Source organism: Gnatocerus cornutus, chromosome 1 (genome assembly GCF_029298725.1).
Source record: "Gnatocerus cornutus isolate USDA-ARS CGAHR chromosome 1, icGnaCorn1.1, whole genome shotgun sequence".
NCBI lineage: Eukaryota > Metazoa > Arthropoda > Insecta > Coleoptera > Tenebrionidae > Gnatocerus > Gnatocerus cornutus.
Window position 1 is genome coordinate 27594712 of NC_142233.1, and position 13586 is coordinate 27608297.

Here is a 13586-nt window from a genome sequence, read left to right on the forward strand (position 1 = left end):
CGTCAGAAAAATAATAAACGGAAGAAAGGCTACTACTCCGAATGTAGGTAATACAGGTTACTGTAGTGTTAAATTGGTTGCCTATACGTTAAGTTATCTTCATTTGACCAAAAGTTTGATATAAATTAATAAATAATATAACATACTTCTAATTGCTTAACACTAATACTTTCGATTTACGTACAATTTGTTCGCTTCGTTAGTAATCTACAATTTTTACTAACATTTTGCAATTTTTATATTTTTTTCGCCTCCAATTTATTTGGCTTTATTGCTTATCATGAAATCGTTACAATAAATTTATTGCAACATTAATTACGTTTCAGTTCCTGACTTTAATATCTTTGTTTTATTGATTTGATGATGGTTTTATGCTTACATTACAAATATTTATTTTTCACTAATTGATTAGGTTCTTAATGTAATACAAATTTAATTAGCTGCAGTAATAACAAGAGCTTGATAACGTTGCCAGAGAATTTTGTTCGTTATGTGCTCGTTTTGTCAAAATAATTTTTGAATCAACGTAGCAAAGTTTGAACTGGGAAACTTACAATCGCGAGTTTATTTTGGAGGTCAGCAATTAAAAGCAAAGTTTAGATCAAAACGGATGATTGTTTAATTGTTTTTTAAATTTTGATGATTAAACCACACGGGGCTTTACACACACGGCTCAGAAAATTAAACTACAAAAAAAACTTTTGGAAAAAAAAAAATATTTCGAGTGTTTTTTTGTTTTTGTTTTTCAAAACAGGCTAACATTCAAAAATTTACACTTATTGCCTCCTAAAATTTTTGCATAGATGACCTAAATTTCGCAAATCTTTGTGTCCGACTAACCAGACAGTAATGATTTTCTCGAATCCCACGAAAGAAAATATAGAAATAAATGAAAATAATTAAAAAAATTGACGGTGTTTATACATACTAAAATGTTTCCAATATCAAGGGTGGCAGTGGTTTTCCTGTCATGCACTATTTTGCCGCTTTGTTTTCATAGTGAATATAACTATGTTAAACATTATTTAAAATGTCACTTACGTCAACAATGTTTTAGTTCCGGTTTCGAGTCCAAGTTTTTCATTTTCAGGCTTCAAACCATGACTAGAACAGTTGAACTACTTAATGTACCTTGAATACAGATTTTAGATCGAAAGTGGAAATTAATATTCAAAATAATAGAAAAAATATGGAAAGCATAGAAAGACAAACAAAAACATGAAGGTGAAGTGTAAAATTAGAAGTAAAAGCAGGGGATGAGAAAAACACAAGTGAAAAAGAATTAAAAAAAAAACAAAAAAAAAAATCCGAAAGAGTTTTCGATTGACCTTGGCCTCCTAGAGAATTCTCAGTCTCATCAGTCTGTTTTACGTAGATTCGAAAAATTTTTCTACCAAAACATTTTACAGAAACTAGTTTGCCAACTAACGATTCGTCACCGCTTGAACGACTCTAGCGAAAAAAAAAAGTATTTGTTTTGATCTTTCAGTTCTTGAAATTTTATCTCGGACATGTTCAGAGTAAAGCTTCCACAGAATCAGGTTTATTTAAAGGAGCTGAATTGTGGTATTTGCAAACACTGTCTCTTCAATGTAACTATGAGAGCAAAAATTGCACAGTTCAATTTGATGCAAAACAAAAAAAAATGGATAAGAAAATTTTTCAGAATTTGCAAAAACACGAAAACGAATTCGTACGACACCTTATCTTTAATAAAAACAAATCACCTTTGAATATTCTGAATCCAAACGACAAATCAATTGAAATTGCATCATTTCCGCTAGAAGCTCTAATAAAACGGAAGCTTTCAGTGCTCTACCGTCGCTCCTGTAAATCCGGAAAGTATCATCGAAGAGCTCATGACAGTTAATTAACGCGGCGCTGATCATCCGACAAGTGTTGTACGAAGCAACAACAGAGGCACCCAGAATTTCCCAATATAACCGGGAGTACTTGAACAGCTGATCTTCCTGACGCCTGCCAGACGACGCAAGCGACGCTAGTGTGTGCGTCGCGACGGTCAGGACCAAACGCGTTCACAGCGGTTAGTCGACGTGCAAGCGTTTCTACACGCGTTCGTACTTCCAGAAGCGCACCAAAAAAGCACGTGTCTTAGCCTCATGGACAACAGGTTCGACATTTTCCAGATTTAAGCTATATATTCTATTGTAGCCGCGGTAGTGGCAGCAAGAGTATTTTTACTAGCTCAGCTCGAAATTGTAAGTAAATAAGTGTTGAACTGTTGTTAAAAATGTAAATCTGTTCTACTATTAATAAACGGATCTTGGCAAAATGGTGGCATTTTTCTTAATTGCGATAATTAAGCCAAAAGATGCGCCCATTTATAACAATGGGAGAAAAGTGCTCGTGTTGGGACGCTAAAATAACAAACAAATTTGCTTTATTTTGAAAAAAAAAATTACAATGTCTAGACAAGTTTTCACTTTTTTCCGTCTATTAGCGATTTCAGTCGTTCTAATCCAGTTCGCTTCTCGGATTTGAGACAGACTAAATCCGAAAGGCTCAACATCTGACGACAAAAAATAATTATAAGAAACACCACTTACTACTTTTGCATGATTTTACTAACAGGGCCAACGCTAGAGGAGGTTCCAACTATTTTTATATAAACTGCTGGTCTCTCTTCAAAAGATAAAATTTGCCAGTTTGAACAAAACACATCTCTACGATCCACTGCAAGTTGCCAATCTTTTTTGTTAATTGATGTCTCTATAAAATATTTGTACTCTCCGGAAACGAACAACTTAAAAATAATGCTGGAAACAATATATGGCTGACCTAGAAAAAATACAATTTTTCGAATTAATTCAATTTGTTTTTACCTAAATGAAAGACAATAGCTTCATCACCAAGTTTATGAGAATACAATACGTTACTGTCTCGGACATATGTTTTGCTCGTCCTATAAATTTAACATGAGAAAAAAGGTTGCTTAAAACAACACTTACCCTTCAATCAAATAAGCGCCCATGTTGGCTTTGATCACGTTCGAGAGCGAACAGACAATTTGGTTCTGTATTTTCGGAATGCTATTTTCGAAGTACACTTTAAAGTTGGAAAAACAAAAATCCTGAAAGAATTTTGATAATTTAGAAAATGGTACTAAAAGCATTTTCTTTTGACCTTTTCATTGGAACTGTAAGTTCCGACAATTCGAATGTACCGCGCCGTTTGTTCTTCAAAATATAAGTGTTGATACGATCGACAATCATAGTTGCTGTAGTCAATGATTCTCTTCCAATTCTTCTGATTTAACGAAATTTCAACATAATATCGGTAAAACCTAAAACAGGCATCAATACCAAAAAGAATCCAAAATTATCTTCGTACGATTTGTCATCATTTCCAAGTTTCATCTTGATATGATTAAATCTTGACGGCATGCTTAGACTGATGGTAATATCACTCATGCCATCAACAGAGTGCGAAATCCAATTTATTACGTCTTTAGTCTCATTAAAGAAAGTTCCTGCATTTTTTCCGGTGATAGCACGAACACCGTACTTTAGTGTTGCAAGATTCTCTTCTCTTACTAGAATTCTTATGTGAGTCCCCGCGGACAAGTGTGGGTACTTACTTAAGCGTGCTTTAACTGGTACTTCTGGTTCTGTTGAAGTTTGTTCAGTAACGATGGCAAAAGTACTAAATAGAGTATCACTATCGATCAGTTTGGAAGACCAAACGACATTCAAAATATCGTCTTTACTTATAAGAGACAAACGGACACAACTTATGACTTGTTTGTCCACGTCGGTATTCACAGAACACCACTTGGAAGCGATATTAAAAATTTCAATTTCGGGAATATTAAAGGCATGTCTTTCCAAAAGTTTAACCATTGATTTCTAGAATTTCTGTTGAGTTTTTGGTAAAATTCTCAAGATAATTACATACCTGAGTAAGACCATTAAGAGCGTCACTTTTTAAAAACTTCGGTAAATTGTCATCGATGAAATCATGACAAACGTCTCGTAGTTTCGTTATATCGTACTCATTTGCGTTGTTTAAAATGTCGCAAATGTTGGATTTGTTTACAATTGATATCATTTTCTCACTTATCACTTCTTCTAAATCTGTGAGTGAGTACCTGTGGGCAACCATTAAGGTATCAAAGATGAATTGTTTCGAACAAGAAAACATTCCTACAAATTCGATTATTGCCTTTGTTTAAATTATTATAGTTCAACCTGTGTAAATGTATTTCAAAATATTTCGAAAGACTTCAATGGAGACGTCGTCAATTATAAGCTCAGTCTAAAAGTTTCCCGTCACTGTATTAGTTACAAAGAATGATCTTACCTTGTTCGGATCGTTCATTAGCGCGGTTTTAAAGAATTTACATCTTGTTACTAAAACGACCTAAAAACACAATAAAAAATTAAAAAACGAAAAGAAGTGACTTACTCTATGCGCATAGAACCGCTTTTCTTTTACGATGAGACCAACATCGGCAAACGTTTCATTGGCGTAGAATAAAGACATGTCTTCGCAAAACGGAGAAGTGTCAATGAAAGTTACTGGTTCATCTACCAGTTCTTCGTTTGCCATTTTTGTAGGTTGTGCGTTTACTGGTCAAAGGTAATCAATTTTAAATTAATTGAGATTATTGACTTTTTATCTTATCATTGATAATCTTAACTTGTAATTCTAGTGAGACAAGGTCACAATATTTCTTGTTTGATAACAGACGTAAAAGCAATGATTGAATTGTGCGTTATAGCGCACATAACTAGAAAACTCAGGACTTAATGAACAAGAGTTTTAGAATGGAATTAGAAGAGTCAAAGTTCATGGATTTTGTACGAGGCTTCTTTTAGTTAAATAAAAGTACATAGTCAAAAAATGTAATACTTTATTTGTAATTTAAATTAAAATAATAGCCATAGTGACTTACTTAGTCAAATACTTACTACTCAAATATGACCTCTGTATTTTTCTGACAAAGCTTCAAAAAGTCCAACGCATCTTGCGCCTGCCTCTTCTCGCTTAAATATCGCCCAGATGCCTCTTTCAGATTCTCCAGAAAAGCTCTATCAAAAAATTGAAAATCCACTAAATCCATGTCTGCTAATAACTCCAACTTGGCACTTTCCAACAGTGATACATGACAAACATTATTTTGTAGTTTCTCAATTAGTTCTCTTAATTCCGATTTTTCTGAACTTCCTGGATGATCAACAACATCAACATCGAGCTGTGGCCGACGATTTAAAGGCATCCACTTTTGGCCTCTTTCCAACACCATAAGATTTGTTTCTGCTTCAAGCGTGGCAAAGTATTCTTCATCGTCAATTTCAGTACCATCTTCTTCTAGTGCGATAGTTAAGTCTTTACCAAGGTCAAATTTTTGTCGAACTTTGTACAGCAAGTCGTTGAAACTTGAGGCTGCAATTCCAACTTTTTTCTCTCTTGTTGAGTCCGAGATTTTGAAAGGTTTTTTCGCGATGGTCGTATCATCATCTTTTGTTGTTTTCTGTTTTTCTTTACTATTTTTCCTGATTTTTGAGCTTTTCCTTTTAGTTGGTTTGGGATCTGCAGTTTTTGAACGCTTCTTTAGTTTATGAGTTCTTGTCCTAGATCTTGTCGCTGGTCCTTCGGATTCAGAACTCACTCTTCTTTTAGTAGTAATAAATTTAGATGGACCATAATCTGGCTCGTCAGCTAATTCCAATTTTGTAGATAATAGAATTTTTTCATAGAGGTCATACTAAACTACTCACTTGTATCATTTGGTTTGTCAAATTTTTCAGCAGCCTTAAGTGATTCGAGACAAGCTATAACATCTTTCCTGAAGAGAACTTCTTCTTTCTTTTTCGTATTCGAGTTAAAACAGTTGTCAAAGATATCTAACAGCGACTCCTAAAACAATTATTTGAAGCAATAAACACGAGAATTTTTTACCAGTACTTTTGAAAAATAATTCAAAACATCGCTTTCTACCATTTCTGATATGTGTTTCTGTATAAAACTGTAAGAAATTTCTTTAAGCTGCGAAATGTTGTATGTGTTTGCAGCATTTAAAACTACGACAATGTTCTTCAAACTTATTGTAGATTTGATTCTTTCCGTTAGAATTAACTTTAGATCGTTTAGTAAGTATTGGTTTGCTAATATTATTCCATCAAGTATCTTATCCTTTGGTATTAAATTTTCCCCTACAAAATTTTTAATAAAGTCAGAAGTTAGCTTATTTTTCGGATGACTTACCAGTGTACATGTATCTCAGAATACATTTAACTGCTTGAGAAGAGATGTTTTCTACAGACAATTCAGAAAACTGAAAAGATTTTGAGTAAATTTTAGATTCTTTATAATTTATAATTGCGTACCTTTTCTGTTTTATTAGCGAAAAGTAATTGGAAGTATGGACTCCTAACGGCAAGAATAATCTAAAATATTGTGGCCACAATAAATTATCATTTTTTGGAAGAAATAAGAAAGAGTACCTTATGAGTGTACAGCTTTTCCCCGTTCACTTTTATGATAAGGTCGGAGAAAGTCGTTTTCAGAAAATACGAAGAAAAGTTAAACATGTTTGCGAAAATTTTGTCAATACTTAAACAATATAGAAAATATTGCAGTCGTATTGATCACTTTTATGAGTTGCGTTTGTAGCGTTCTTTGTGAAAGATAAGATAACACGATAATAAGTACAAATATTAAAAGATAAAATAGTCCGCTTTGCCTTCTGTTGATAGCGCTGTTTTTGTTAGTGACAGCCAGAGCTACCAACATAACTCCTGCTTAATCGTCGTCTCATCGCTAATCTAATAAAATCTCGTCAAAATAATAGATTTAAGCAACGAACTCCATCTCATGCAAGAACAAAACTCCATTTATTAAAGTAGTAAAGCATGTCAGGTGCTCACACAGCAACTTTGTAATAAAACCCACAACAAGTAAATCAATTTTGTCACATTTCACCGCGTCTTTATATGGTTAAATTCAGCAGAAAATCTAATTTGGAATCTGTCAAATAATGAATAAAAATAAGGAACGTTTGACGAATGAATAATTTCCTAATTTTGAGCCAGTGACGTGCTGTGCTCACTTTTTAAATGAATTTAAAAACCACATTCAAAGCTGGTGCTCAGACTTTTTAATTAACTTTTCATCAATGTAGTTCAAAGGCAATGATTTATAATTAGTTCAGAAAATCTACCTGGCAATGTTACATTACCTATATATCTTGAAAGTGTTCAAACGGGATACTACGGTACTTAAAATTCAGCAATATCTGTTAAAGAAAATTTAATTTACATTTGTCGCTCTTGACGATATAGTTGTTTTAACATTGGGCTAATTTTAAGTTTTTAAAATGGAACGTGGGTTTCTTTTGCTACACATTTTCTTTGAAACTGGACAAAGCAATTAAATTTTAATTATAACAGTGAAGCGCGAAATACATATTACGTGGTAATACAATTTTTGTTTGTTTTCTATATTTTAGATTAAAATCTTTAATTCAAACATAAGTAGTTCAAGTTTATTGTTGGACTTGATCTTTATAGTCATCATAAAACGTAAAAAACAGCCCTATAAACTAATGAAAATTCTATTAAACTGAATTTTGACAGTGAACTGTACATTTTCTTCACTTTCATCGTATTTTAGTAGTTTTAGTGCTACAGTAATAAATTTTAGAAAGTGATTATTTTTGACTTGTGTATTAACTCTACCTTATTGCAAAAGTCTCGTGCAAAAGATACAAGTTTTAAAAAATTTTATTTTTGAGGGAAATCAAAATTTTCGATCGTAATTTTGGTAATCTTAATGCTACAGCAAAAAAAATATATAAAATATTTTTTAGACGAAGCAATAGTTTGCGACATTCTTCACCCAAATTCGTAATTTTGGTAATTATATTGCTACAGCTATGAAAGGAGAAGTTACTAGATTTAAGTCGTGTATTAACTCTAACTAATTGCAAACTTGTCGAACCAAAGACACAAATTTTAGAAATTTTCATTTGTAAGGCGAATTTTTAAATGAATTTAAAGACTACATTTGAAGTTTGTGCTTCGACTTTTTAATTAATTTTTCATCAATGTAGTTCAAAGTTAACGAATTATAATTAGTTAACATGAACTTACCTGGAAATGTTACATAATATATTCTGAAAGTTTTCAAACGGGATGTCATGGTACTTAAAATTCAGCAATATTTGTTAAAGAAAATTAAATTTACATTTGCCGCACTCAACAAAGCGATATGGTCGTTTTAACATTGAGCTAATTTTAAGTTTTTAAAATGGAACGTGGGTTTCTTGTACGACACATTTTCTTTGAAACTGAATAAGATAATTAAATTTTAATTATAACAGTGAAGTGCACTAATTTACGTGGTAATGAAATTTTTGTTGATTTTTTGATATTTTAGACTAAACTCTTTTTTAATTCAAACATAGTCCAAGTTTACTGTTTGACGTGATTTTTATAGTCATCATAACTGCCTTATAAACTAATGAAAATTCTATTAAATTGTACATATATATAAATCAGATTAAAACGGTGCATTTCTACACTCATTATTTTAAATATTGATTTGCGGGAATAAATCAGCCAAAATAGAAGAGAGGATCTGCGTTTCGTCTAAATTTCCTCATTTATTTTTGTAGATTTTGCAAAACCGTCGATAAGCTAATTTTTTGCGTGAATTGAATCCGTTTTGTATACAAAAATAGAAACCAAGTTAAATAGTTTCCAGCATCCGCTTTTGTATAGTCAAAACTTTGTATAACTTTTATTGCAATTTTATGTATATTATCATACACAAAACTATTTAAAGATTGTTTAATAGACACATTACAACTTCAGATATAGATCAAAATGGCAACTTTACAGTTACAACTTGGCTCTTTGAAATCCAGTTCTGTTTGCGTAATTCTCGTAACATTTTTTTTGTAAACTTAGTAAACAGGATGTTAATTGTGAGTAATTCTAAATCTTTTATATATAGTGCGTTGATGAACTCATTATAAATAGAATTATATGGGGCACAGCATGCACTTGACCACAAAATAACAGACTTGACCTGAATGTTTAAAATATTTTCCTGGAACATTTCCATTATGAAGAAATTCGATTTAAATAAATTACTTTTATAGAATTTTTTAAGGGATCGGAATGAAATCCCGTTTTCGATTCAACCTTCAAAAAGAATTTGGCGCTCGAAACAATCTTATAGTGGTAATCATTTTACTGCTTGCGAGAAATGCATTTCCAGAAAACGCAATACATAAAAATATTCATGTAGACGGTATAAATAAGACTCTAAAGCGAGCGATTTATCAGAGGCTCAATGTATTTAAACTTTTTTGCATTATTTTTAGAGCTTTGAGATCATTGGCATCGTATGGCCAGCTCCTCTGAGATTGATATGAAAAGCATACTTTAATTGATTTAATTCAACTTTTGATTTATGTATAAATTTATATTTCGTGATGGCGAAAACTTGGGAATGTGACCTTCTCTTGTTTATAGCTGCTGTCCCAAACATGGCACAGCAACTGTGTCGTCTGAAGGTGAGCTTAATTTAAGCTAAAATCAAATTTTCGAAACTTTAATACAATTTTTAGGGTTGGGTTTATAATCGACATTCCAAAGCGTCAGTTTTATTGCATTTTACAAACACATAACTGCGAGTATATTTTCCCCCGAGAGAACATAAATATCGAGCTTTAGGAGCTTTACCTAACCTTGACAATCCCATCCACTGTTATGTAAGACAAGTTAATTAAGCTGTTCTTCACATAATGTTGATTTTACGACCAAACCTAACTTCCGCTTCCGACGAAAAGACGAAGAAAATATATTTGCCAAAGAAGCGGTTTTTTTGTGCCGAACCGGATTCAGTTAAAGTTTATTTGCATTAATTTTATCATAAACAGTGGAGGCGGTAAACTTCACAAACTTATAACGTTCCTCCTTGCTATGCAAATTATTTTTCAATAAACTATAAGATAACTAAATTCGAATAACTGTGTCAGAATTAGCATTTCTGCCAAGCACGTTTCGGAAATCAGGTAAAGTCTGGGAACCAAATGTCAGGGTCTTGCTAATTCAATTCTGTTGAACGCAAACTAGATTTTAACTGTGTCTAAATAAATTGACGTTTAATTGCGGAGATGTTGGGATCGATGCGTTTGAATTTTTGCAGGATTCTGTTAAAATAATTGTGTAATTCCAAGTGAAGTTGGCCACCGGAAAGTTTTTTCATCCAATTTCTACGAAGCTTTAGTACTTGAAAATGTAATGGTTTATAAATTTTCTGTGAATAATTTTAGCTAGAAAGCATTAGTTTGAATAGAGTAAAAAAATTCTAGAAATTTTTACAAGATTATTATAGACAGTAACACATTTTAAAGGAAAAATAGTTTATTGACATTACTTAACACTACGTACTTCAAAATGTCCAATAATAAATTTCAAGTTTTCTAGAAGTATGATTCTTTCTTTTTTTCTTTTCTATAGCCGAAATTATTGAGCTTTAGTTTAAAACAAAACTTAAAAAAACAAAGTGTCATGGTTTTAGAAAAATTCGGTTGCCATTTTGAAATATGTAGGATCAAGTGATCAATAAAGTTTTTTTTTCTTAAAACAATATTTTTTTGACTATTGTATCTGATCAATCATTTTTTTTAATTGTCTAAATTTTTAGAAGTTATTTTTCTAGTCTATGCATGCCGGAAATGAAAAATTTTAACATTCCGTAATATTGGAAATTAAAGAGTTCTTCCCAAAATTTAGTACTTCTTAAAGATACCAAAATTTCGTTGAAATTGGCCAAAAAAATTTGAATAGTCTATTTCCCCTGGATTTACCTTCTCTATTTACGACCTGTGGTGAGTGTTTAGAAAATGACTTCCATTCAAACAATAAACGGCAGCTATCAGACCACTGAATTGCTTGAAAAGAAGTTAAAAGAATACTTAACGATGAGGATGCGTTCGGAAAATGAAAACTGTTTCCAAGATAGTGAAACTTTTATGGTAGCTGTATAGCTGCATTTACGACCAATTTATCTCCAGTCAAATAAGTTGATACCGACAATCAATAAAATATGCATCGTTTGAATTCGTAAGCTACCCCATTTCCATAAAATGAATAATCATGAATTATTGACCTTATTACACTTTCAAAGGTCTTAAGATCCAAACTTCTGCCTTTAACTCCCGCCAAAACAAAATAACTCAGATTTTAATAAATTGCAGTTGAGAGAATATAAACGACAGCTCTGCGGTGTAATCACCATGAAAAGCCACGGTCTAAACTTTCCCCAGATTATGTAAGCTTAGGCCCAACGTACTTGAATCACAACATTTTCCGGATCATTTTCTTGTCGACACACCAGAAGAATCGTTGACCCAAACCGAAATTTTAATCGAATTAAAATTAGAGCACAGGCGTAAACTGTGGTCAATACGAGACCCTTCATCAAATTTTCAAGAGTTTGTAATGACTTTCTATACGAAAAACTAACGAAGTCTTCAACCGCTTTTGTTGAGCTAAAAGAAGCTTTTACGTCCTTTAGTTCACTCTAATTAACTTTTTTTTTCATCTCGAAACGGAAAATCTGACAGTGTTCTTTCTCTCGTTTAATTCCTGGGCCATCAGTGAAAAACCATTTTGTACGACTGCAGCTAATCGACATTGCTACGAGATCTCGTTACAACCCTTAATGTTCTCGTTTGTTCTGCATAATTCGGTGATTTGTAAATAAAGCTTAAATTAAAATAGCTTTAGTTTTTTGAGGGTACTATGATGTGTACGTTGAGTGAATCTCTGTAAAATGGGGATGAGGAAATGGGACTGACAGACGGGGAAGCGTAACGTCTTTGCACATCGATCACTGTCACGGGGAGAATCATGTTAATGATAGTATTGATGGTATTGGGAAAGAAAAGAACGGAGAAAGTTAATCGAGGACAAAAACAAAGACGAGCGTGAAGCGAATAGCTACGCAGTTAATGAGACACTGACCAAGTGTCTTTTAACTATTTTGGATACAATTTAAATATCGAAATCCCACTAACAAGTGTTATGTGTTTGACCTACGATTAAGGTTACTGGGGAAATATTTTAAAAGCATTTGTGCTTCGGCATAACACTTGACGAATTTAGAATTTGTAGTGTACTTAACTGTCTCAGGATAAAAGTGAGAATTGCTCGTGGAAAAGTTAGAGTGGTTCAATATTTCTTTGACGAGTTCAAAGGATTTAACAGTCAGTACTTATCTTATCCAAGAAGAGAAGACCAAAATAGGTCAGTTTTCTTGTTTGTTTCAACCTAAATTATAAGTATTCGATTGTTTTGTTAATCAGTTTTTGTTTGACACGCTTTCAATGTACGATAAAACCAGATTGACCTATTTTGCTCTACGTAAACTATATTTCATCTTAAAGTTAATCCTGCTGGAAAATTTGTCACTGGATATTGGATAACACCCAATCTCGGAATATTCATCATAAAGATCGTCATTTCTTCTAAAAATCTTTTTTAGCTTTGAAAAAATGTTAGATGTGTTTATTTATTGCTAAACAAGGTCACAGGTGTCATTATGATTTATCATAGTTTTTGAAAATTTTGAATTGAGGAATTTGTACAATTTGTTGTCTGTCATTCCAAATCAATCGTTATCTCTTAAGTTATCTTGGTTATAAATTTCATTAAAACCCGTTCATAAATTACAAAAATATTGGACGGAAAAGGCAATTTTGCATATTTTTCTTGGCTATTTTTTTACATTGTTTGTCCATTGTCTTCAAATTTAACTAAAGCTTAGATTTAAGTGTTAGCGGTGCAAACGGGCATTAATCCTCTATTCAAGATAAAGTAGTCTATAATGAATCTTTCGTCATTCCATTCCTTTGCTTTTGTCTCCAACTCTGTGATTAACGTCTCTTATCATTATTGCATTATATCTATTTGTTCTGTCTCTCCGTAGATCCTGGATAAAATTATTGCTACTACTTATTTACGGTTGTTATTCTTTTATACCATTTTGCAATTCTTATTTGACTATAATCTAAAATTTTATATTGTGACAACTCATAAGGATATCTAAGCTCTAAAAATCTTTAATAAAAGTCCAATTTGCAAGCTCATTACTAACGGTCTACTTATTAAAAAGTAGTTGGCAGCAACCTCTAGCAATTTTTAACGGTAACAGTTGGCAGCAAAAGTATTTGACCTTGAGGCAACTGTGACATGCGCAGAAGCTAATCGTCCTGCGTAACTTTACCAAAACTAGTTAAAACCTTATTTAAATCTTTCTATTAGAACAATTTTTTATCAATTTTTTATGAACGTGGGATGTTGAAACACCCAACTTTTACAACTTGTTGTTGTCCTCTATTATTTTTCTAATTTTAAACAAGGCTATTGGGTATCATTTAATAAATTAATTCGAACATTTTTATGACAGGTTTAATGCAAAATTTGCGCAACTAGATAAACGCACAGTAGTTAGAGTATAATATAATTATGTAAAAATATCGCTCCAGATTATGAAATCTATCTTTTTACATACAAAAATAACTCTTTCATAACAGCAAAAAGCTCAAC

General features: G+C 32.2%; 2 protein-coding genes across 2 annotated transcripts in view; one reads left to right on the plus strand and one right to left on the minus strand.

Moving 5' to 3' along the window:
• Positions 1-1967: 1967 nt before the first annotated feature.
• Ptp36E (protein tyrosine phosphatase 36E) overlaps positions 1968-13586 on the plus strand; it is a 43377-nt gene continuing 31758 nt past the window's right edge. The window contains exon 1 of the mRNA XM_088031516.1: positions 1968-2219. The gene's annotated coding sequence lies outside the window, so the exon portion shown is untranslated. The remainder of the gene's footprint in view (positions 2220-13586) is intronic.
• Positions 2375-6648, minus strand: LOC148181190 (uncharacterized). The gene is made up of 17 exons (XM_088047642.1): positions 6468-6648; positions 6351-6410; positions 6229-6298; positions 5929-6176; positions 5742-5880; positions 4932-5682; positions 4707-4750; positions 4426-4589; positions 4321-4380; positions 4209-4275; positions 3916-4163; positions 3352-3866; positions 3145-3304; positions 2970-3091; positions 2844-2923; positions 2591-2799; positions 2375-2530 (listed from the first exon to the last, which is right to left on the minus strand). The coding sequence occupies exons 1-17, from the start codon at positions 6552-6554 to the stop codon at positions 2441-2443; spliced, it is 3114 nt and encodes a 1037-aa protein (XP_087903768.1). The 5' UTR covers positions 6555-6648; the 3' UTR covers positions 2375-2440.